The sequence below is a fragment of the Mobula hypostoma genome, chromosome 20 (genome assembly GCF_963921235.1).
Source record: "Mobula hypostoma chromosome 20, sMobHyp1.1, whole genome shotgun sequence".
NCBI lineage: Eukaryota > Metazoa > Chordata > Chondrichthyes > Myliobatiformes > Myliobatidae > Mobula > Mobula hypostoma.
In genome coordinates, this window is record NC_086116.1 from 47,725,738 (window position 1) to 47,751,415 (window position 25,678).

Genomic DNA, 25,678 nt, shown 5'->3' on the forward strand with positions numbered 1-25,678 from the left:
TCATTTGGAAAAAAAAACCTAAATATCCTCCAAACATGGAGCCATTTCCTTATCATCTAGACTGGGAGATTGAGAGTTCTCTGCGTTTTTAGTTTAGGGATTAATGTGCTGTGCCTAAATTACATTTGCCATGGATAGAATTTCGCACTTACAATAGATTTTGCTAATGGCTCAAATCCAGGAACTATGGCTCAACACCATCACAATCTGTCGCATTGTCAAGTCCACTAACATTCCACTTAGGATGTTTCAACCACCAATTAATGCCTAATCCCTGAGAAATATTTAAAAAAATAAATATCACTGATTCACCCTGGTCAATTTACTATATTTTGTTAGCCACTACAACAAGGAACCAGATAACCCACTTGGTAATTTAAAAAAAATATGTTTTAAGCTATCTTTTTAAAATCATATGTAGGAAAATTTGGAAGTCGTCCAGTTTGGGGATAACAATTTAAAATTTCTCCCACTCTTCTTACTTACAAGTCACTTTGAAGATGAGTTAAATTAATTTAATTCAGTGTTTCCTAATAATGCCACTGTATAGAAAAACCACAGATGAACTGTCAGTATACATTACAAATGACTTGCTTCTTCCTGGGATGCCAGAGTGACTACCAAGAGACTAGCAAATTTGAATTTAATGTTTGTTGACTTTTCCATGAACTGGCACCAGTTTCTATGAGCACAATATACAAGTTAAATATTTAATGGATTCCATTAGAAATGATATTCATATCTCTTCTAAATAAGTGTGGCCCTGCAAAATTAGATGGCATTTACATATATAGTAGAAAGAAGAGATTGTAAGTAGAGAGATACAAGAGAGTACAAATGTTGTAAACTGTAGTGCAAACCAAACTGCTGGGCAACCTCAGCAGGTGAAGCAGCATTGATGGAGAGTAAGGAATTGTTTGGATCAAGATCCTGAACTGGTCCTGATTCCTTTCCCTTTATAGAGAATCAGAATCAGGTTTATTATCACCGGCATGTGTCATGAAATTTGTTAGCTGAGCAGCAGCAGTGCGTGCAATACATGATAATATAGGAAAGAAAAAATAAGTAAATCAATTACGGTGATATATATGTTAGTTAGATTTAGAATAGTGCAAAACAGAAATAATAAATTTTTAAAAGTGAGTTAGTGTTCATGGGTTCAAAGTTCAATTTGGAATTGTATGGGAAGAAGCTGCCCCTGATTGGCTGAGTGTGTGCCTTCAAGCTTCTGTACCTTCATCCTGAAGGTAACAATGAGAAGAAAGCATCTGTTGGGTGACTGGGGGAGGGAATCCTTAGTAATGTTACTGCTTTTCTGAGGCACTTCTCCTTGAAGATATCTTGGATACTATGGAGGCTAGTACCCAAGATGGAGCTGACTAATTTTTCAACTTTCTGTAGCTTCTTTTGGTCTTGTGCAGTAGCCCCCTCCCCCATACCAGAGAGTGATGCAGCCTGTTAGAATGGTACATCAAAAGAAATTTTCAAGTGTTTTAGGTGACAAACCAAATCTCTTCAAGCTCCTAATGAAATGTAGCCACTGTCTTGCCTTTATAGCTGCATCGATATGTCAGGACCAGGTTAGATCCTTAGAGGTATTGACATCCAGGAACTTGAAATTGCTCACTCTCTCCATTGCTGATCTCTCTGAAGATTGGTTCGTGTTCCCTTGTCTTGCCCTTCCTGAAGTCCACAATCAGTTCTTTCATCTTACTGACATTGATGTAAGGTCGTTGCTCTGACACCACTCAACTAGCTGGTATATCTCGCTCCTGTATGCCCTTTCATCTCCATCTGAGATTCTGTCAATATTAGTTGTTTCATCAGCAAATTTATAGATGCCATTTGAGCTATACCTAGCATGGATATAGAGAGAGTAGAGTAGTAGGCTAAGCACACATTCCTGGGGTGTGCCAGTGTTGATTATCAGCGAGGCGGAGATATTATCACCAATTCGGACAGATAGTGGTCTTCTGGTTAGGAAGTCGAGAATCCAATTGCAGAGGGAGGTACAGAGGCCCAGGTTCTGTAGTTTATTGATTAGGACTGTGGGAATGATAGTGTTAAACATGGAACTATGGTCAACGAACAGCATCCTGATGTGGGTGTTTGTATTATCCAGGTGATCTAAGGCCATGTGAAGAGCCATTAAGAATGCATCTGCCATAGACCTATTGTGGCAATAGATAAATTACAGTGGATCCAGGACCTTACTGAGGCAGGAATTCATTTTACCCATGACCAACCTCTCAAAGCATTTCACCACCATATGCTTCTGGATGATAGTCACTAAGGCAGCTCACACTACTCTTCTTGGGTACTGGAATAATTGTTGACTTTTTGAAGCACGTGGGAAATTCTGACCATAGCAGTGAAAGGTCGAAAATGTCCTTGAATACTCCTGTCTGTTGGTTGGCACAAGTTTTCAGAGCTTTATCAGGTACTTCATTGGGTCCTGCCGCTTTGTAAGGATTCACCTTCCTTCTCAATCCATCTCAATCTCAGCCTGACATCTTAGTATTCCTCCTACATTACATGCCACTCAATCCACTAATTATTCCTCCTACAGTTTTTTATTTGCCTTTGGATATCCAGAGCTGGAGAAAGTAACCAACTGGCATTCAATTAACACAAGACCAGATAGATCAAGAACAAATGAATGTAATTTAGGGCACATATCAAACTCATAAAAACAGAAAGACAACATCAACTGGTCGATATGTCATCTCCAGGTGACATCAGATGCAGTCTCCGCTGTGTAGGAGAGTGGTCTAGTTCTGTCCTTAATCTTTCCAAGTACCCACTTTTGATTATCTCTGTAGTCCCTCGCCAGAACTGCTTATGCAGGTGTGAATCATTGAACCTCCTTGTTTGAGGAGCCATCAATTTATCTCACCTGTTAGTCATGCATACTCCTTCTGAGAATGGGTTTGAGGAGATCCAAATAAGGGGTAACTTGAGAACAGCATAGCTGGTGAGTTGTTGGTTGTGGAGTGTGCTGCATTGCAGTGAGCAAAGAGGAGATTGGTGAGCTTCTGATTCAATGTAGTGTGTTCTGCTGACATTGCTTGCAGTGCGTACTTTGAACTTAGAACAAACCTTTCCTGCAAGCCACTTGCGGTTGGGTGGTATGGTGTAGATATAGTATGTCTTATTCCATTTATTTCATAGATGACTGAAGCTGTTCCACAACAAACTGTGGTCCATTGTTATTATAAGTTCTGGAATATCCGTCCTTGAAAAGAGGCTTCTCAATGCATTAACAGTGTGTGAGGCTGTAGTGGAGGTTGTTGGGAACACTTCTGGCCACTTTGTAGTAGCATCTACTACTACCAAGAAATGTGTGCCCATGAATGATCTGGTAAAATCCACATGAATCCTCTGCCAGGTCTATGCAGGCTATTCCCAGGCATTGAGATGCATTGCTCTTGGATCTTCTGAACATATTGGCATCCTGAACAGTTTATGGCAAGCTGCTTGTTCTGTTGATATATCCCAGACTACCAGACAAAGCTTTGAGTCAATGCTGTCATATTAACCACACCTAAATGACTGGCATGTAGCTCCTCCAACACTTTAGCTCTGTTTGAATGGTACAACAACTCTCAATTCCCACAAAAGACAATCCCCATCCAGGCTTTGATATAAATGGGGGGAAATGGAATTTTTGCTGCACAGTCCAGGCATTTTGTGTTGCCATGTAGACCTAAGACAGTGAGCAGAGTTTTCTGCTTTCTTTTTGGATCATCTCTGCCGTATTACAGAGACTTCTGATTTGTATTAGGGAGAATACATCAAGAGGAATGTCCCCTCTTTTAAATTTTTCAGGAATTTCCTCTTCCAAGGATAAACGGGACAATCCATGAGCATTTCCATAATTGGTTGCCCTCTCGAATTTGATCTTGTAAATGTAGCCTCCAAAAAACAAAGCACATCTCTGCATTTGTGCTGCAGCTGTTAGTGAAGCGACCTTCTGTGGAGTGAATATGGACACCACTGGTTGATGATCAGTAATGAGGGTAAACTCTCTCCCATGCAGGTGCTCGTTGAAATGTTTTACACCCCATACAGAACCCAAGGGCTCTGACAATCTGTGCATAATTTTTCTCTGCAATGGGAAGGGAATGGGATGCAAAGGCATTCACTACCATCACTCATAATATGTGACATGACTGCATCAATACAATTAGGCGAGGCATCACAGGCAAGCTTCACTGGACAATGTGGTCTGTAGTAATGAGTTCAAGGGGTAGAGGACAGTAGCCATGTTTGGCAGGAATCTGTTATACTAATTGACTAAATATACTAAAAAGAACCATAACTGTGACATGTCCTTTGACCTAGGCTTATCCATTACTGATTGAATTTTCTCAGCACACTTGAATATTACTTGTGTGTCGATGGTGTGACCACAATAAGTGATGCTTAGTTTAAAGAATTCACATTTGTTGCATTGTGCTCTGAGCCCATTATCTTCTAACCTTTTTAGCACTGTGTTGAGATCTTGGAAGTGTTCCTTGTCATCCTCACCAGTAACAATGATGTCATCCAGGTAACACTGAGTACCTGAGCAGCCTTGCAGCACCTGGTCTGTAGCTTTCCACCAGAGCGCAGGTGCAGATGATACGCCAAAAATAAGCCTATCATAGCTATAAAACCTGTTTATGGTGAGGAATGCTTTGGACTCTTCTTCCATCACTATCTGTGGTTAAGACTCAGTTAAGTCCACTTTGTTGGTGCTTCCCTCTAGAAAGGTTTTTAAAAATATCCTCTATGCTGGGCAGAGGGTATTGATCTACTTTCAATACTGGGTTGATGTTGACCTTGAAATTGTCGCAGATCTTGACAGACCCATCTTTCTTGTTTACTGGGAGCACTGGTGTTGTCCATGGGTTCCAATCTACCTTAGAAATAATTCCTTCAACCTCCATATGATCCAGCTCACTGGCTATTTTATCACATATGGTATAAGGAACCGGACGGGCTTTGTAAAGCTTGGGTATGGCCTTTCATTTAACATTATTTTACCTTTGATATCTCTGAGTTTTCCAATGTCACCCTTATACACTGCTGTGGCATCATCCAGTACCTTCCTTAGTTATCCTTCAGGTGACTTTATTGCAGAGGATGTGGTATGCAAATTATGAATTGACCTCCAATCAAGTTGTAGTTGTCCTAGCCAAACATGATCCCACAATGCTGGTCTTCCTGTTTTTACCACATACAAGCTCAATCTGGCTTGTTGGTTGTTACATTTCACTGTTACGAATGTCATTCTCACAGGAGTTCTCTTCTCATCAGTATAAGTTCTTAGTTGGATATCTGCGGGCTTCAGTTCAGTATTGTTGAAATACCATTCAAACTCATTTTGTAGAATGACTGAAACAGCTGAAACTGTGTCCAATTTCATTTTAATTAATTTGCTGTTCACTTCTGTAAGCCATTTTGCTTGCCTTGTTAGTTTTCACACTAAATTTTAAGGCTACACAGTCCTTTGTCACTTTCATCATTATCAGATTTTTCATGCAGATTAGTGTTCTTTTTGAAACTTTTTATCTCTTTCTCTTCCTTCTGCAGTCCATTTATTTTTGTCGGCATACAAACATACTCTTTGTATGTGTCCTACTTTGTTTCATTCATGTACTTGCATTATGAATTACATAAACAAAGAATGCTTAATCAAACAATATATTTACAACATCAATCAAATATTACTGAAGTATTAAATGAACTACGCTCTCAAGTTTGAGTTCTCAAGTTTGGTATCAGTTAGTCACTTAATGATCTTTTCTTTTCTGAAAGTATGCTGTGAATCTGTTCCTCAAGAAAAGATCATTTTGAAATTGATTGTACTCTTTAAATAATATAGTGTAAGACATTGGGCTAAATCTTGCTAACATTAAGTTATTCAATTTAATGCAAGTCCAGAATTCATAACATACATGAACTTCCCAATATGTGCCATGAATGCAGGACTTACTGACAGATTTGGAAGGCAGCATCTGAAAGTGCATTCCTTCATTGCGTGACAGATGACCTCCATCATGAGGACCTAAAGAAACACTTTACAAATCCTTCACTACTCGAGAGGATTAAAACTCATTATTTTAGATCTGCAGATTGGGAAACAAAGGACAAGGCTAGTTACTATATTAATTACTTTGCTTCAAATGCTTTTGTATTTTGTATTTAGTTAGCTTTTTAATTTTTTAAGTAATTATAAACATTCTTGTTTTAATTGCTTCAGTAATTTTTGTATGTTTTTGAATGTGACTTCTTAAAAACTGTTAAATACAATGACAGTTTTGACAGAAGGCAAAAGTCTGCCCTCAGCTTTGCCTTTTGTCAAATCTTGTCTGAGCATTTCTGGGGTCACTGCTTCAGTGCAGCAGCACCTGAGGGCTAGTTGCCATTCAGACTTTGACAATCCACTTGAATGTGTAGAAGCCACATCTGACCTACTTTTGTGCAGACACCTGAAATCAGCACTTTGAAGAAGCAGGGTTAATCCAGCTTAATCTAACCTTAAATTTCATCTTAAACTAAGAAGCATACTAATGTCTTGTTCATTCTTCTTATCTTCATCAGTCTTGGATCAGAAATAGCTTGAATTGAATTGACTTTACTTCTTACATCTTTCACATACATGAGGAGTAAAAATCTTTACATTACATCTCTGTCTAAATGTGCAATATGCAATCACAGTAATTTATAATAAATAGAACAGTCAATGTAACATAGAAATACGCTCAAATCAGCGCAAGTTGAATGGCCTGGGGGAAGAAGCTGTCCCAGACCCTGCTGGTCCTGGCTTTTATGCTGTGGTACTGCTTCCCGGATGGTAATAGCTGGAATAGATTGTGGTTGGGGTGACTTGGGTCCCCAATGATCCTACGGGCCCTTTTTACACACCTGTCCTTGTAAACGTCCTGAATCATGGGAAGTTCACAGCTACAGATGCACCGGGGCTGTCCGTACCATTCTCTGCAGAATCCTGCAATTAAGGGAGGTACAGTTCCCATACTAGGCAGTGATGCAGCCAGTCAGGATGCTCGCAGTTGTGGCCCTGTAGAAAATTCTTAGGATTTGGGAGCCCATACCAAACTTCTTCAACCGTCTGAGGTGAAAGAAGCACTGTTGTGCCTTTTTCACCACGCAACTGGTGTATACAGACCACGTGAGGTCCTCGGTGATGTAGATGCTGAGGAACTTAAAGCTGTTTACCCTCTCAGCCCCAGATCCATTTATGTCAATAGGGGTTAGCCCGTCTCCATTCCTCCTGTAATGCACAACCAGCTCCTTTGTTTTTGCCACATTGTGGGAGAAGTTGTTTTCTTGACACCAGTGTCACAGAGATGACTTCTTCCCTGTAGGCCACCTCATTATTGTTTGAGATTAGGCCAATCAATGTAGTGTCGTCGGCAAATTTAATTAGCAGATTAGAGCTATGGGTGGCAACACAGTCATTGGTATGTAAGGGGGTTTCGACTTTTATGTTGCTGCGGAGGCTAATTAAAATGGCGTCTTTGTTATGTTAATCTGGGGAATGCGGCTTTGTTGTGTTAAATGCTGAGAAAGTTTGCGCTAACAGTTTGTTTTTGCTTTAGTGTGTGATAAGAGAGTGCTATTAACCAATTGGGATAGTTGTTATGGTTTTGGTGTATTTGAAGATACTGTATGCGCGGGGTTTTGGGGGAAGAAGGCGGGAGAGCGAGACAGAGGATGGACGAGGTGCTGTGAGTCCGCTAACGGGGTTGGACCCCGAGCGGGACATTCGGCGAGGAAACGGAGACGGACTCGTGTGGAGTGTCTGGTCGACCACCGTTGTTGGTCCCAGGCGGCCGGTCGAGGTGGTCCGAAGGGGTCGCAGGGTGAAGAAGAAGGTCCTTGAGCTCCAACGGTTTTTGTACACGAAGAGATTGAACTTTGATAAGTGTGGCGCCTTTTATTTTCCTTTTATATTTTATTCTCTTTTAAATATATAGTTCCAGTAATATCTATAAACTGTATATCATTTAATTGCATCTGGTGTATTGTCTGTTATTTGGGCGGGGTGGGATACCTCACACAGCATCCACACAAACAAATTACCCAGTTTGGCGGGGCCGAGGCTGTTTCCCTAGACGACAGCGAGCCAAGCGACCCTGAGGGTGGCCGGGGGGGGGGGGGGGGCTGCAGGTATACAGGGAGTAAAGGAGGGGACTTGGTACACAGCCCTGAGGGGCTTCTGTGTTGAGAGTCAGAGGGGCGCAGGTGAGGGAGCCCACTCTTACCACTTGCTGGCAATCTGACAGGAAGTCCAGGATCCAGCTGCACAAGGCAGGGTCAAGTCTGAGGTCTCTGAGCTTCCTCTCAAGCCTGGATGGAATTGTGGTGTTGAATGCTGAACTGTGGTCCAAGAACAGCATTCTCACATAAGCACCCTTCTTCAGATGTGTTAGGACAGTTTGTAGAGCAGTGGCTGTTGCATCGTCTGTCGATCGGTTGTGTCAGCAGGGGAATTGTAGGGGGTCCAGTTGGGTAGTAGCATGCTGCAGATGTAGTCATTGACCAGCCTCTCAAAGCATTTGCTTATTATTGGAGTGCAACAGGACACCAGTCGTTCAGGCATGTTATCTTGGTCTTTTTTTGTACAGGGACAATGGTGGATAATTTGAAGCAGGAGGACACTCTACACTGGGGGAAGGAGAGATTAAAATGTCTGTAAACACACCTGCCAGTTGTGCTGTGCACATCCTGAGTACTTGCCCTGGGATACCATCCGGTCCCACAGCCTTGCGACTGTCCACTCATTGGAAACATTTGCATACCTCAGTCTCTGAGGACCAGGTTACAGGTTGTAGTGGTAGCTTTCCTCGGAGGTTCAGATTTAGCGACATCAAACCAAGCGTAAAGTGATTGAGCTCATCTGGGATGGGGGACCGCAATGTTGGCGGCACCACTACATTTAGTTTTAAAGTCTGCGATGGTATGCAGCCCTCGCCACAAGTCACATGTGCAATTCATTGTGAATCTTGACTAAATCTTGCCCCTGTATTGTTTCGCAGCTTGATAGCTTTGCACAGATCAGAACTGCTTTTCTTGAGCTTCTGCTGATTGTCATGTGGTAAGTGCTACTTGCATGGAACTATTGATCCAGGGTTTCTGGTTCGGGAGCACCCTGACTGATTTCTGAGGGACAACGTCGTTGATACACTTCTGGATATAGCACGTGACTCCATCCGTGAACTCGGAAACATCTTCATCATGGAAGATATTCTAGTCAGTGTCATCGAAGAAGTCCTACAGCATGAAGACTGATTGGTCTGTTTTAACTCCGCCTCTTGTTTCAGCTTCTGCCTGTACGTCGGCAAAAGCAGGAACTTGCTTCCATTCTGGTTTTGAGATGCCCAATGAGACCAATGTGGGAATCACAGACTCTTCCACAGAACAGGAATTGCCTAAGAGGGCGGGTGGGTAGTTTGTGAGGTGGTGCACTCCTTCTTTTGCTTATGCAGGCATTCTATGTGCTCTCAATGCACAGTCTTGAGGTTCTGAATGCAAATCCAAGTGCTCTTTCTCTATTTTCTGTAATTATGAGCCATAAATTCCCAAGACTCAGTGGATATGTTCCAGAAAGAAACATTGAGTGTATCCTTGAATCTTTTGCTAAATACATGTGGTAATCTGCTCCCACTATAGCACTCAGAATAGAGTGTCTGTTTCAGGAGTCAAAAGTTGTGAACACCAGTTGGAGATGGCTATTACTGTGATTGTAACACTCTAGTAAACTGGTATCTTGTTAAAAAGTGTGTTTAAAAATTAGTGCAAGCAGATTGCTTAAAGGTAGCTGAGATGAAATATTAACCCTGTTTTTCTCTCCCCAGATGTCACCTAAGTAACCAATTTTTTTTTGTTTTGTTATTTTTGAGTTCAACATGTGCAGCATTTTGCATCAGGATTGCTCTGCTTTTGGTAAATTGCACTGAAACGACAAGCACAGGATAAACATCATTCAATAGTTCCTGCCAAATTGTCTTTATTTATATTAAATATTTATACCATGCTATGTTGGTCTTCAATCAATCTTCATATGTCATCATGCAAATTTAACAACTTGGACCCTTCTGTGTTTGCATACACCATTACTGCATTTTCCAAAGTCTGTCAATCTTTCTTTTGAACACAATCAATGATTGAGCTTTCAGAACTGCCAAGAGTAGAAATTTCAAAGACTTACCACTCCCTGTGTCAAGCAATTTCATTTATTTCACTCCTAGGTGGACTAGCCCTTATTTTGAGATTGTGAATCCTGGTTCTTGATTCTCAGCCAGGGTAAACATCTTCCTTGTGCCTATCCTATTGGGATTTCTAAGAATTTTGAATGTTGTAAAGAGGTCAGCTCTCACCTTCGAATTTCTAGAGAGCAAAGGCAAGCCTCATATATGTGCAACATTCTATTAAAAACAATAGTGTGGTGAGTCTCTGGTGAATATGCTCTCTCCAGAGCAAGTTAATGCTCTTTTTAGGTTAGGAGACCAAAATTATTCACATTACTCTGGTATATTCTCACCAAGGTTCTTTTTAATTCTAATAGCATTTTTCCTGTACTCAAAAATACAAAGTCAGTGCACCAACAAACTGAGGCAGAATATTCCAGGTATAAATTCCATTCCAGAAACTTGACAGGAAAAATCCAAAAACAACATCCCAAAGCAATACTGATGGAATAGTGCTGTATCAGAATTGCTGGCTGAACAGTTCAGCTGTTAGTGCTGCAAAAAAAGATTTGTAGAAGTGAAAATCATATTGACCAATTTTGTACATTTTCAAAGCAAATTAATGCCAGTTGTTAATAAGATGTATATCTTCTGGTGTGAAAATTTTGGGCACCATTGCACTATTTTTCCAGCTTACTTAGAGTAGTGTAATTTCCAATATCAGCTCTGGCAAAGTTTTCTATTTACATGGCCTGACTCAGAAGAAGGGCTGCTTACTCAGTGAGAACCAACTTTTAATAATACTGCTGACTAAAGCAATATATGAATTCAAAGATGAGACACAAATTTCCTGAAGTCATAATTTTTGCCAAACATGTCTCAAGTAGACATGCCCTCTTCTCATTGCTACGATCAAGAAAGTACAGGAGCCTGAAAACACAAACTCAACTGTCCAGGAACAGCTTTTTCCCGCTCTGCCATCAGATTTCTGAAAGGACAATTAAACTATATACATTATCTCACTTTTTGTTCCTTTTTGAGATGTATGTATATATAGAATTTATGGCTTTTTTATTATTATGTATTGCAGTATACTGCTGCAGCAAAACAAATTCACAACATATGCCAGTGATATTAAACCTGATTCTGATTTTGATTCAGATCATAAACAGAAGGAAGATAGCAGACAAAAAATATATCTGAATGGAAGAAATGCCAGCTATTGAATTTTTCAGGTCAAACACCAATTCTAAGAAAGGATTTTCAACCTGCTGATTGCTTCTATCAGTCTTGTTTATTATTTCTGATTTTCAGCATCCACATTTTTTCCCCATTCAAGGAAGAAACTTGGCAGAGATGCCAGTAAGGGCAGAAGTGTCCTCTATGAAAGCCTGCACTTTGGGAGGTCATGCATTTTACTGCTGCTGTATCACAAAATTCAAGAAATTGTCTGCCAAATTTGTCCTTTGTCTTTATACCTGGAGTGGACATTGGGTTGTAAAACAAGGTTTCCAAAAATTGGGGATATTCACAAGGATGCTCATTTCCTTACAGCATCCATTGGTAATATCTTTCAATTTCCATGATGAGGCTGGCCCTGCAAACTCCTCTACTTTGCTTCTTGAGAAAACTCTGCTTACTATCCCCTATCACTACAGTTTGCACTCACTCTCAAACAGCACACTCTGCTAGCAGGAAAATTGCTGGTTATTATGGCTTATCCTTTTAACGGCTACGTTCTGAGAAAAGCCATTTTTAGGAAGGGAAATCAAGTCGTGAATCCTTCTGCTCCTGAAACAAAGAGGGATTGTCCACAGAACACACTAGTATTCTTTTGCATCTGATAATAAGAAATTTAGTCATTTTGGGAGATAGAGAATCTTGACAGAGTCATAGGGAGATCTCTGATCTTAACACGATAAAAGCATGGCAAATAAATCTCATGGTCACCTTTTGGATGGAATGTTAAATCCAGGCCCTATCTTGGCCTTCAGGTAGAAGTAAAATATCCTATTGTACTATTTTGATTGAGGTCAACATCAGTCAACTTCACTAAAACAGTTATCTGGTCATTATATCACATAGCCATCCATTTAGTAATCAACTGCTGTTTTCTACATTACAAAGTAACAATGAAGCCCAATTGCCTGTAGAGTGCTTTAAAGTGTGATGTTGTGAAAGGAGTTCCATTTATAATTCTATTTCTATTTTGATTTATCAAAATAGGCTTGGAAACTAGAAAACATGCACAGAAAATTACATTGACTATTTCTCATAGTCAAATAAAATTAACAAGAGATAGCGCTAAATTTCTGTTGAACAGTATGTGGTAAATAATATTTAAATTACTCAAACTTTGAAAGTATTATGCACTGTGCGTGGAGGCTACCAGATGATTAAATCATTATCTGTTAAAATGGTAGACTCAGTGATATCATTTTCACCAGGCATTGGAATTAATTCTATTTCATGTTAAAAATGTTTGACTTTTTATCGGCATGCAAAGAATTTGAGAATTTATGGTTCTCTTTTTGCAGACAACTACTATGGTACACCAAAACCCCCAGCAGAACCGATTCCACTTTTACTCAATGTAACGGATCAGATTCTGCCTGGTGCCAGACCTAGTTCAGAGGGCAAAAGGAAAAGAAACAAGTCAGTAAGTAACATGGAAAAAGCTGAAATTGCCCCTCCTGAAGCAGAGGAAGAAGAAGAAGAAGAAAGGCCTGTTGTCAATGGAAATGGAGAAACAATAACACCAGGTCAGTATATCAGTGCAAGAAAAATAATGGAATGGGACTAGAACAAAGAGATTTAGGTTTTGTTTTGTAGTGGCATGTACCTTTGCGATATTGGGCCTGAATTTGCTATGAACATGGATCATTCATTTTTACGTTTGCTCACAAACATTCCAATAACTATTGCCAGGAAAGTTATTATAAGTAGAGCATCCGAAGTATAATATAGGTTCCTTAGGGTTTATGTGAACTGGGAAAGGTATCTTAAGTTCCCTTAATCAATCAAATAGAAAAAAAGTTAATGAGTCCAAACAATAGCATGTAAACTGCAGAAGTACATTGATCAGTAGAGAAAGAATAACAAAGAGAGGGGAAGGAAGATGAAGTCTAGGACAGAGATGATGAAGGTAAAAAGAGAAACTAAATTTGTTTCAATCTTTCTCATAAATTATTCATACTAATTAGGATTTGAAGGTTTGAGAGTCCATGTTTGTAAGGTTGACTTTCAGGGCATGTTAAGTTGTTTGGCAAGTAAATTTTATTTACATAGGCTTGAATGACTTGATGTAACTTTCTATATCAAGTTAATTATGTATCTGCAGTAAAAATACATTAATGCAATTCAATAAATTTGAAGAGTATCAGAGTTCCTGGGTTTTCACTTCTAATTGTGCATGTGCCATCATGAAAGTTGCTGAATGCCAATAATATTAATCCCATTTATTTATCTGTCTATCTATCTATTTATTTACGAGCCTGGATTTCATTGTGAACATAAAGGTAAACCTGGCAGTGCTGCACATCTTTACACACAAATAAATTAGGTTAATAGAAACAAGTTTTTGCTTTACTCAGTTTTGTAAATTATCTTATACACGGTAATTTAACAATTGAATCGTGAAAATCACGTGTGTCACATCTTCTAGTATTTATCAATTGTATCTTCAATAATGTAAATATACTTCAATAGTTTACAAAAATTACAGCTCCTTTCTTCCAGTTTTTGTCAAGTTGATGTTTGTATATCACCTGTGATGAGGACTAAAAAAGAAACATCATCTTTTTTGGTGGAATTTTCATTATTATGGCTTGTTCAGTTAGATGTTCTTCGAGTAACAAAGCTATATTGGTAATTCTTGCAATCTGTTTTATAGTTTCCTGAAATCAAATAGTATTTAAAGAAGCAATGCCAAGTAATCATTCTTTTAAAATGGTATTTCTTTATATATCTATAAAAGTAAAGGTAAAAGAATGTTTATTTTAGGATGTAATAAACAACTATTTGTTAAATCTACAGTCCACCTTCAGGTGTGTGACTAGAAATTTATCTTATAATCATGTGTTCTAACATTTTCTTCTGTTTACTTGCTGACGTTTATGGTAATATGTTTCCCAATAAATTTGATCCCAGGTGGGGCATTTTGTTTGAACAAGGAGTGCAGCAGCGTCTCGCAGTTAAGTGCTGCACGTAATGTATTCTACCTTGAATCATAAATTACATACTGTGTGACATTTAACTTGCATAGACATAATGAAGGGCCCTGAAAAATGGATTAAACAAATGTCATTAATATATTACAAGTGTATACTCAGTATAGAACCACATACAACTTCATTAATAAATCCTGGTCTTCCTTCCTTGCCTATCTCACTTTATAAACAAGAATTAAGGTAGTGGCTATAGTAGTCTTCAATGCCTATTTCCTCACCAGTGTACTTGCAATGATAATTGTAAGAAAATATTTATTCCTGTGCTACATTATCTGAACTGAATGTATTATTCACTGAGAGACTGAATGTATTTTATTTCGTGATGTTATAAACATAACAGAAAGGGTTTGAAGTGAGACAAACTAGCGCTGGTTCCTGAATTGGCTGAGTGATAGGAGGTAGATGTATTGCAGAAGGGTTGCTTTTCTGATTGGAAATCTATGACCAATGGTATATTGTAGGGTTCAGTGCTGGGACGTTCATTGTCTGTGATGTATGTTAATGACATGGATGTGAATGTTGGACGTATAATTAATAATTCTGCAGTAAAGTTGGTGGTGTGAATAGCAAATAAAACTACAACTAGATATACAGTAGATCAACTGGAAAGTTTGAGAGATTAAATTTAATCCCAATTAGTGCAAGACGGTGCATTTTGGAATTCAAATAAAGTCTGGAAATATAGAATAAATCGTAGAGCCCTGAGGAATTTTAATAAACAGAAGGTTCTAGAGATAACAATACTAGTAAATAGGGCAGTATAGGGCAGAAGTGGGGGCACAAAATATAAGAATTGGTGCATCATGGTGCAACCTTACATAACATTGGTTGAGCTACATCTTGCAGAATACAGTGTGCAGTTTTGGTGTGAATGCACTGGAGAAGGTATGGAGAATATTCAACTCGATATTTCCAGGATTGGAGGACTTTTATTATAAGGTGAGATTAGAAAAAAAGTTAGCTTGTTTTCCCTGCATGGAGAATCCTGAGGGGTGGATAACTTATAGAAATATATAAAATTATGAGATGTATAGAAACAGTTGATAGTTGGCACCTTTTTTCTATGTTGGGGTATTAAAAGCGAGGACATACGTGAGAAGCAGGAGATTGAAAGGGGATATGAGGGAAATATTTTTCATACAGGTTGATATCTCATACTATCTTCCAGGGAATGTGGTGGAATTGGATACAATGACTGTTTTAAGAGACATTTTGACAGGTATTTGAATAGTTAAGGCACAGAAAAATATGGACCTAATGGTGACAAATGGGATTAGTGTAGGTAGGTCAAAACAGTCTTCAAAATTTCAAAGCTACTGAGCTCTGACTCTCAACTGTATCAACTAAAGGAATAAAGAATGTACATAAGGAATGAAGAGTGGAAAAAAAAACTAGAAGAATAGAGAAACTGACAGCCCTTCCAAATACCCCTAAGCCAGTGGTTCAGAAATGATGCAGCTGGAGTCCTAGTGTGCTATTTTTTTTCTCCAACTGCTTTCAGAAAGGCTGCGGTAAAAATGGAAAATTTGGCTATGCATGAATAGTGGTGATGAATTTCAGTTTTATTTTTGTAATGATCTACCAAAATATCATTTTATTTAAACTAATTTTAAATAATTATCAAAGCTTCTTCTCATAATTCCTCCATTACATCATAACTATAGAAAAAACAAATTGCTCATTGTGAGCTGATTGGTTCAGTAACAGCAGATCAATATTCTACCATCTGGGCAAAGACAAGATGTGATTTTAACTGGCACTGAGTCGGTCTGTTGTAATGTTTACAGGGGTATGGTTTGCTTCTTGCAGAACGTTTCAGTTTGGATCGATGTTTTGTTTTCTTCTTATTTGCAGTATGCAGTGTTTCATTCATAGACAATCAAAATAAAATGTAGGTTTTATTATGTTGAGTTAATGGAAATTGGGCTGGTGGATTAGCTCCCTTTAGGCAGTTCTTACAGCTTCCTTAACTGATTTGCCAATGTAATTCTCTAATACTGTGCAACACACAAAATGCTGGAGGAACTCAGCAGGTCAGGCAGTATTTATGGAAATGAATAAACAGTCGACGTTTCAAGATGAGACCTTTCATCAGGACTGGAAAGAAGGGGGGAAGATACCAGAATGAAAATGTGGGGAGAGGGGAAGCTGATTGGTGAAGCTGGCTGGATGGAATAGGTAAACAGCTGGAGAGGAGGGAAACTGATGGGAGTGGAAGTGAGCCGTAGGAGAAAGGGAAGGAGGAGGGGACCCAGGGGGAGATGATAGGCAGGTGAGAAGAGGTAAGAGGCCGGAGTGGGGAACAGAAGAAGAGTGGAGAGGAGCGTGAACATCTTTCTACTGGAAGGAGAAATCGATATTCATGCCATCAGGTTGGAGGCCTCTCAGATTGAATATAAGGTGTTGCTTCTCCACCCTGAGGGTGGCCTTATCTTGGCATGAACTGACATGTTGGAACAGGAATGAGAATTAAAATGTTTGGGCACTGGGAAGTTCTGCTTTTAACAGATGGAGCGGAGGTACTTGACAAAGTGGTCCTCCAACTTAAACAGGTCTCAGCAATGTATAGGGGGCCACATTGGAAGCACCGGATACAAAAGACGACCCTAGTAGATTTGCAAGTAAAGTGGATAAGTGCTGGGAGGGAGATTAGTGCGGAGGGACAAATGGAGAAGGGAATCACGGAGGGAGCTGTCCCTGCGGAAAGCAGAGAGAAGGGAGGTGTTAAAGATGTGTTTGGTCATAGGATCCTTTTGGTGATAGCAGAAGCTGCAGAAGATAATGTGTTGGAGGCTCATGGGGTGGTAGGTTGAGACAAGAAGGACTCTATTCCTAGGAACAGAAGGAACTGAGAAAAGGGAATAGTATTTTTACAGGAGACAGGATGGGAAGAGGTTACTGTGGGAATCGGTAGGTTCATAAAAGTTGTCAGTTGACAGATTGTCTCCAGAGATAGAGACAGAGATCGAGAAAGGGGAAGGAGGTGTCAGAGATGGAACAAATAAATTTAAGGGTAGTGTAGAAGTTAGAAGCAAAGTTGATGAAATTGATAAGCTCAGCATGGGTGCATGAAGCAGCACCAAATGCATTTGTCAATGTAGTGGAAGAAGAGTCAAGGAGCATTGCCAGTGAAGGCTTGGAACATGGACTGTTCTGTATAGCCAACAAAATAATAAAGAAAGTAGTAAAAATTAAAAATCCAAGGAATGTCATAGACTTCATAGTCTCCTGTATCAGTCAGTAAGAGGATAAGACGTGAGAGAATAGGACCAATCAAGTGTAACAGTGGAAAAGTGTGTATGGAACTGGAGCAGATAGCAGAGGTACTTAATGAGTACTTTGCTTCAGTATTCACACGGAAAAGGATCTTGGCGATTGTAGGGATGACTTACAGCAGACTGAAAACCTTGAGCATGAAGATACTAAGAGAGAGAATGTGCAAGAGCTTTTGGAAAGCATCAAGTTGGATGAGTCACCGCAACCAGACAAGATGTACCCTAGGCTACTGTGGGAGGCGAGGGAGGAGATTACTGAGCCTCTGGTGATGATCCTTGCATCATCAGTGGGGATGGGAGAGGTTCCGGAGGATTGGAGGGTTGCAGATGTTGTTCCATTATTCAAGAAAGGGAGTAGAGATAGCCCAGGAAATTTTAGACAGTGAGTGTTACTTCAGTGGTTGGGAAGTTGATGGAGGAGATCCTGAGAGGCAGGATTCATGAACATTTGGAGAGGCATTATATGATTAAGAATAGTCAGCATGGCTTTGTGAAAGGCTGGTCGTGTCTTACACGCCTGATTGAATTTTTTTGAGGATGTGACTAAACACATTGATAAGGGTAGAGCAGTAGATGTAGTGTATATGGATTTCAGTAAGGCACCCATGCAAATCTTACTGAGAAAGTAAGGAGGCATGAGATCCAAGGGGACATTGCTTTGTGGATCCAGAACTGGCTTGTCCACAGAAAGCAAAGAGTTGTTTGTAGACGGGTCATATTCTGCATGGAGGTCGGTCACCAGTGGTGTGCCTCAGGAGTCTGTTCTGGGACCCCCTACTCTTCATGATTTTTATGAATGACCTGGATGAAGAAGTGGAGGGATGGGTTAGTAAATTTGCTGATGACATAAAGGTTGGGGGTGTTGTGGATAGTGTGGAGGGATGTCAGAGGTTACAGCGGGACATTGATGGGATGCAAAACTGGGCTGAGAAGTGGCAGTTGGAGTTCAACCCAGATAAGTGTGAGGTGGTTCATTTTGGTGGGTCAAATATGATGGCAGAATATAGTATTAATGGTAAGACCCTTGGCAGTGTGGAGGATCAGAGGGATCTTTGGGTCCGAGCCATAGGACACTCAAAGCTGCTGCGCAGGTTGACTCTGTGGTTAAGAAAGCATATTGTGCATTGGCTTTCATCAATTGTGGGATTGAGTTTAGGAGCTGAGAGGTAATGTTGCAGCTATATAGGACCCTGGTCAGATCTGACTTGGAGTACTGTGCTCAGTTCTGGTCGCCTAACTATAGGAAGGATGTGGAAACCATAGAAAAGGTGCAGAGGAGATGTACAAGGATGTTGCCTCAATTGGGGAGCATGCCTTGTGAGAATAGGTTGAGTGAATAGTCTTTTTTCCTTGGAGTGACAGAGGATGAGAGGTGACCTGATAGAAGTGTATAAGATGCTGAGAGGCATTGATCATGTGCATAGTCAGAGGCTTTTTCCCAGGTCTGAAATGGCTAGCACAAGACAACACAGTTTTAAGGTGCTTGGAAGTAGGTACAGAGGAGATGTCAGGGGTAAGTTTTTTTACACAGAGAGTGGTGAGTGCATGGAATGGGCTGCTGACGACGGTGGTGGAGGTGAATACAATAGGGTCTTTTCGGAAACTCCTGGACAGGTACATGGAGCTCAGAAAAATAGAGGGCTGTGGGTAACCTTAGGTAATTTCTAAGGTAAGGACATGTTCAGCACAGCTTTGTGGGCCGAAGGGCTTGTATTGTGCTGTAGGTTTTCTATGTTTCTAAAGTACCAATTATTTAGCATAGTACCATTTCAAGCTTGATCAAAAAGTCAAAATCAGTCTGGGAGAAAAGAGAATATTAGGTGATCAATTTGTTCCCACTCACCTCCAGGGTCCATGAATTCAAGTTTGAGAACAAATATCTCAGATAATAATCTTTTCGCAAACACCTCATTTGATCTCGCAAAATTCGTTATTTCGAGGCTTCAAAGAAATATTAGTGACTTTTATGTGTTGAGCAGAATTTGATTGCCTGGTGAAATATTTTCAAGCTTTTACAATTGATGTGCTAGGAGGATATCAGCAGCATGATATTTTGCCATTTGAAATGCTGAATATCCAGAATGCAGCAATGGTAACATCGAGCATCATTATCATACAGGTATTCAATTTGAAAATAATGTTCGTCTGACCACAGCTTCCACAGTCTAAGTTGAAACATTTTCTCACTTAGAACCATAAAACCTCCAGACCTCTCCCATCCAGGAGTCCTTCTTTACAGACATTGGTCAATTGGATTTTATTCATTGTGCAGATACTAATAAATAGAGTAAGTGGTTGATAGTTCGCAACCCTGAGTACGTGAGTTCAGGTTAAGGGGAAACCTGATAGAGGTACTCGCATGCAACTGTTTATTTCCGCTTCTACAGCATCAGTGAATATAGCGAACCTGCAGATTTCACAGATCCAACACTTTCAAAGTCAGCCTCCCAGTTTTAAATCAGTTAACCTTGTATTCACCCAAAATATTCCTGCACAAGTATTAGCACCTATGTATCCTAAACTAATCTGACTGCTACTCTCCCAATGCCTCTATTTAAAGTCTTGTTCATATTTTCAAGACCATGCATTAATCCCACACTGTTCCCCTCCAACATCACCACCACCACCACCACCACCCTGCAGTGCCTTCAGTTACAGCACTATCTTCCAGTCCTGAAAGCTTTCATAGCTACAGTTTTCTCCTCTTGCATGTTCCTGATTTTGAGTTGCTGCATTGTTGATGGCCATGACTGATTCCAGAGTTTTGGAATTCATTCCTTAAAACTCCTAGTTATACAGCACAGAAACAGACACTTTGGCCCAATCTGACCATCAAATAACAAATAATGCTAAAATGCCCCCAGAAAATGTTGGAAACATTCATATTCAGATTTATCACGTACAATGAAGCGATGTGTTGTTTGTGTGTTAACAAACATCATTCTGAGGATGTGTTGGGGGCAAGTATTGTCATACATTCCAGTGCCAACATAGCATGCCCACAATGCTTGGCAGAACAACATACAAGAATGAAATGGAATGCGTAGGCAGCAAAACAACAGCAACAAAATAAGCAGTTTTCTCTTTCCTTCCCTCCCTCCCATCAACATACGTGGACAGTCCTCCAACTCCAGAAAAGGCCTCCCGGCCTCGAAGCTTCAACCATTAGGCTGCAACTTCAGGACTTTCGATCAGCCTTCAGGCTTCAATCTTCTGGATTGCCAATGACGGGACTACCACAGCTCGAACTCCGACTGCATCGCCTGACCGATCCTTGTGCTTCCTACTCACATAGATATGCACCAACATGGGACAGCACGACAACCATGGATGCCTTTCATCTCCATCTCTACATCACTGACCTTTGACAACTTCCAGCTGTCCTTTGTCCCATGTCCACATCACTAGCCTTTGAGCACAGAGCGGATTTCTGGACTCTGGATTTCTTTCGTCCCAGGGTCCGCATCACTGGCCTTTCAAGCGTGGAGCAGTGGCATCAACTCTGGATGTCCTTTGTTAACTGTCCACATTATTGGTCTTCAAATACACAATGTAGACCGGAGGCCTGACCTCTAACTCTGTCCAAATCCTTGTCCCTAAACTGTAATCTGACCTTTAATTCCTTGCCTCACTGCCTCTAAATCCTAACCTGACCCCTAACTCCCCTCCCTGTCCTCAAAACCATCCATGCAAACCCAAGTCTGAGCCATGATCTCAATGGAGACTGCAGCTCGGCACCATCTTAAGTAGAGATGAATGAATGCCTTACTCATCGAGGGAAGCACCGTATATGGGGAAAAAAAAGTTAACATTTTAAATCAAAGACCCGTAATTGGAGCTGGAAAATGTGGAATTGAGGAAATGGGTATTTAAAGATCAAGCTACCACACCTGGCACAAAACTCACAGTCTGAGATGCAGCTGTGATTCCCATCCTCCAACAGACTAGGATTATCTACAACAGGTACCTCTAAAACTTCCTCCAAATTCACTGGAAGAACAAACATATTAATCAGTATCCTCTGGTCAGTCCAGCAGTCTGACCTTAATTACACTCAGTTGCTTACCACATTGTAAACATCACAAAGAAGAGGAAAAAATCTGCAAATGCTGGAAATTAAAGGAACACACACAAGTCCTGATGAAGTGTCTCAGTCGGAAATGTCGACTGTTTACTCTTTTCTGTAGATGCTGCCAAACCTGCTGAGTTCCTCCAGCATTTTGTGTATATTCCTTTGATTTCCAGCATCTGCAGATTTTTTCTTGTTTGACGTTGTAACATGCTGAATTTTAGATTCTTGAAACCTATTATAAGCTCTATAAAGTTTAAAAAAAACAACTAGAGAGAGGAAAAATTAAGCAATGATATGCTTAAAGTTTTTGTGAGAAAATCTAATATTCCCCTGAATCCTAGAAATCTCTGGCCCACGATCATTCTGAGTGGAGTAGGAGCATTCAGAATGGTTTCAGGAATACTGCGGCTAGAAGCCTTTTATAAGCAGCAGAAGGAGCTAACTCTCACCTCACCAATTACCTAGTCACTTCCTTCAACACCACCTGATCCCTGTGTGGGAGTATCTTTAATTCTCACATTGGTCACATTAGTTACCTCAGGATATACAAAGCAGGTTATTATTGATCTCAAGGGACTGCTTCAGAGCCAACAAAACTGGTATGGAACATGAAAGAGTGCCTGAGAAGAAGACGACAGACTTTTGTCCACTCACCCAACCTATTAGTCTTTGTAATCAGTCTTCATCCTTTCACAATTTCCCTTCCTACTTTGGTAGCATTGTCAAATTTGGTTATAGTGCATTTGTGTCCTTATTTGAAGTTATTAGTACATGTTATAAATGGCAGCACTCCCAACACTGATCCCTGCAACACCCCTCCGGTTACAATATACTAACCTGGAAATTCCTAATCGCTATCTCCTGCTAGTTAACCAATCCTGCGTTCATATGGATATATTCCATGAATTCATACCCTGTGAATTACACTTCTGCACAGTATCTTGTTAACCCCCTTTTGAAAATCTAAATATATATTACATCTGATCTTTCCCTTCTGGCTGACACTTCCTCAAGGAACTCTAATAAATTTGTCATGCATGATTTTCCCTTCATGAATCTATGCTGACTCTGCTTAATCAGATTATAACTATCCATGTGTTTTGCTGTTACCTCCTTAATAATTGAATCTAACAATTCTTCAATCATGGCCTTGACGCGAACCTGCCTAGTTACCTACTTACTGTCTCCCATTCTTTATGAGTAAGCTCAATTTTCCAATCCTTTGCTACTTCAAAAACAAAAGATTTTTGAAAAAATGCAATCAATGCATCCACAATTTCTGTTGTCATTTCTCTAGGTCTAAGGGACTAGTTACCTTCAGTGTCATTATGATTATGAGGACACACAGTCCCCTTTTATTGTCATTTAGTGATGCATGCATTAAGAAATGATACAATGTTTTTCCAGAATGTTATCATGAAAACACATGACAAACCGACTTAAAAACTAACAAAAAACACATAATTATAACATATAGTTACAACAGTGCAAAGCAATATCGTAATTTGTTAAGAACAGACCATGGCACAGCAAAAGTCTCAAAGTCTCTTGAATGTCCCATCATCTCACACAGATGGTAAACCTCCAGCACTGCCAACTTGCCGATGCAGCATCCTGGAAGCATCCGACCACAGTCCAACTCCGAGTCCGTCCGAAAACTCCGAGCCTCCGACCACCTCTTTGACACCGAGCACCGAGCACCATCTCTGCCGAGCGCTTCGACCCCGGCCCCAGCAACAGGCGATAGGCAAAGCCGAGGATTTGGGACCTTCGTCTCCAGAGATTCTCGATCTCACAGTAGCAGCAGCAGCGAAGCAGGCATTTCAGAAGTTACTCCAGATGTTCCTCTGCACTTCTCACGGCTGTCTCCATCAAATCTGGATTGTGCACGGCCCCCTAGTTACAATAATAGATATTCATTCGGAACGGCCGCGCGCACTGTGTCGCGCCATCTTCTCCTCAAATTAGTTTCCCAATGTTAATTCTCTACAGATGCGATGGTAATTAATTCCTCCCATGGTTGTTTTAGTATTATCAGGATGTCTATATTATGTTTTATCTTAAAGATTGATGCAAAATATGTTTAACACTTCTGCCATTTCCTTGTTGCTGTAACAATTTCCCCACCTCCTTTTTTAAGGGAATTATATTGACTTTGATCTCTCATCATTTTTGTATACCGGAAGAAGCTCAAATTATCAGTTTTTGCTTTTTATATTTTTCATTATTTTGTCCTCTAAATTTCTCTTGGTTTTTATCAGTTATCCTTTGCCAAAACCTGAATTTCTCTGATCTTCAGGTAACCTTCATCTGCAACTTGGTATGGTCCTTAATTCATTTGTTGACTGTTTGCTCATTTTCATAGATGTTGCCTGACCTGCTGAGTTCTTCCAGCATTGTGTGTGTGTGTGTGTGTGGGGGGGGGGGGGCGGCACTCCTTAATTTCCCTAGTAAGCTGTGGTTGTTTAATTCCCCTCTTAGAATTATTCCTCCTCATTACGACATAGTTTTGCTGGAAGCCATGAATTATTTCTTTGACTGTCTCACTCTCAAGCTGAATATTAAATTGTTTCATGCTGTAATCAGTACTTCCCAGAGGATCTTTTATTCTCAAATCATTTACTAAACCCTCCTTATTATACATTACCAGATTCACAATTCTCAGTTGGATCCAAAACATATTGCTATCCAAAGTTATCCTGAATGCATCTATGAATTAAGTTCAAGTTCAAGTTTAATTATCATTCAACCATCCATGAATATCCATGAATACAGTCAAATGAAACAGTGTTCCTCTGGGGCCAAGGTGCAAAACACAGTACCAACAGTCATACACAACACTAGGCACAAAGAGCACAATTAAGACAGCAAGTAAACATACAGCCATGCAAAAAATATATATAGCCTAAGTCCCTTTGTGATTTGTCCTGTAAATTGATGGTGCATGGGTGTTTTCGGCAAAAACAAGCAGTTCTCAGCATTACACAGACGAACATACGTATACACGCCCACACACATACGACATGCAGCTTGCTATTCCACCGATCGAACATTGGAGGGCAGCTCCGACAGGAGGGGTCAGCCCCCAGCCCAGCATGGGTGCCACGGGTCTCGGCCCGAAATGTCGACTGTACCTCTTCCTAGAGGTGCTGCCTGGCCTGCTGCGTTCACCAGCAACTTTTATGTGTGTTGCCATGTGTCTCCTCTCCTGGACTGCTGCAACAAGTAGTCAAAACAGGAGGGCCAGCATTGTAGGGACATGATTGGCTGAGATAACTACAACTTGATTGCAGATCCATCCATCATTTGCATGCCACATCCCCTGCAAGGAAGCCAAATGAAAACAAATTAAGAAAGGTGCCAGATGATGCCATAGCAGTGTTCAAGGATGGCATTGAAAAACTCAAACCTATCAAGGGTAAAATAATGTTAAATGAAAACGCTGTACCCAAGTTTTGCAAAGCCTGTCCAGTTCCTTATACCATCCATGATAAAGTAGCCAGTGATCTAGGTCACATGGAGGCTGATGGAATTCTTTCCAAGATTGAATGGAGACCATGGGCATGTCAGTGGTCTCAGTAGCTAAGTAGAATGGATCTGTCAGGATCCATGGTGATGTCTCCATCAATCCTATACTGAAAGTAGATCTATACCCTCTACCCAAAACAGAGGATATGTTTGCAAACCTTTCTGGAGGGAAACACTTCAATAAAGTGGACTTAGCTGAAGCCAATCTACAAATAGAGATGGAAGAAGAGTCCAAAGTATTTCTCACTATAAACACTCATAAAGGGCTTTATCACTATAATAGACTTACTTTTGGAGTAGAATCTGGCCTGCACCCTGGCAAAAAGCTATGGACCAGGCGCTGCAAGGCTGACCAGGCACTCTGTGTTACCTGGA

At 40.3% G+C, this 25,678-nt stretch overlaps 1 protein-coding gene across 12 annotated transcripts in view; it reads left to right on the forward strand.

Moving 5' to 3' along the window:
- magi2a (membrane associated guanylate kinase, WW and PDZ domain containing 2a) overlaps window positions 1–25,678 on the forward strand; it is a 600,063-nt gene that overhangs the window by 376,534 nt on the left and 197,851 nt on the right. For all 12 annotated transcript variants that reach the window (XR_010021125.1, XM_063072811.1, XM_063072812.1 and 9 more), the window contains exon 4: window positions 12,737–12,961. Coding sequence is in view for 11 of the 12 variants with exons in the window: in XM_063072811.1 (XP_062928881.1) it covers window positions 12,737–12,961 (225 nt within the window). In the remaining variant the exon portion in view is untranslated. The remainder of the gene's footprint in view (window positions 1–12,736; window positions 12,962–25,678) is intronic.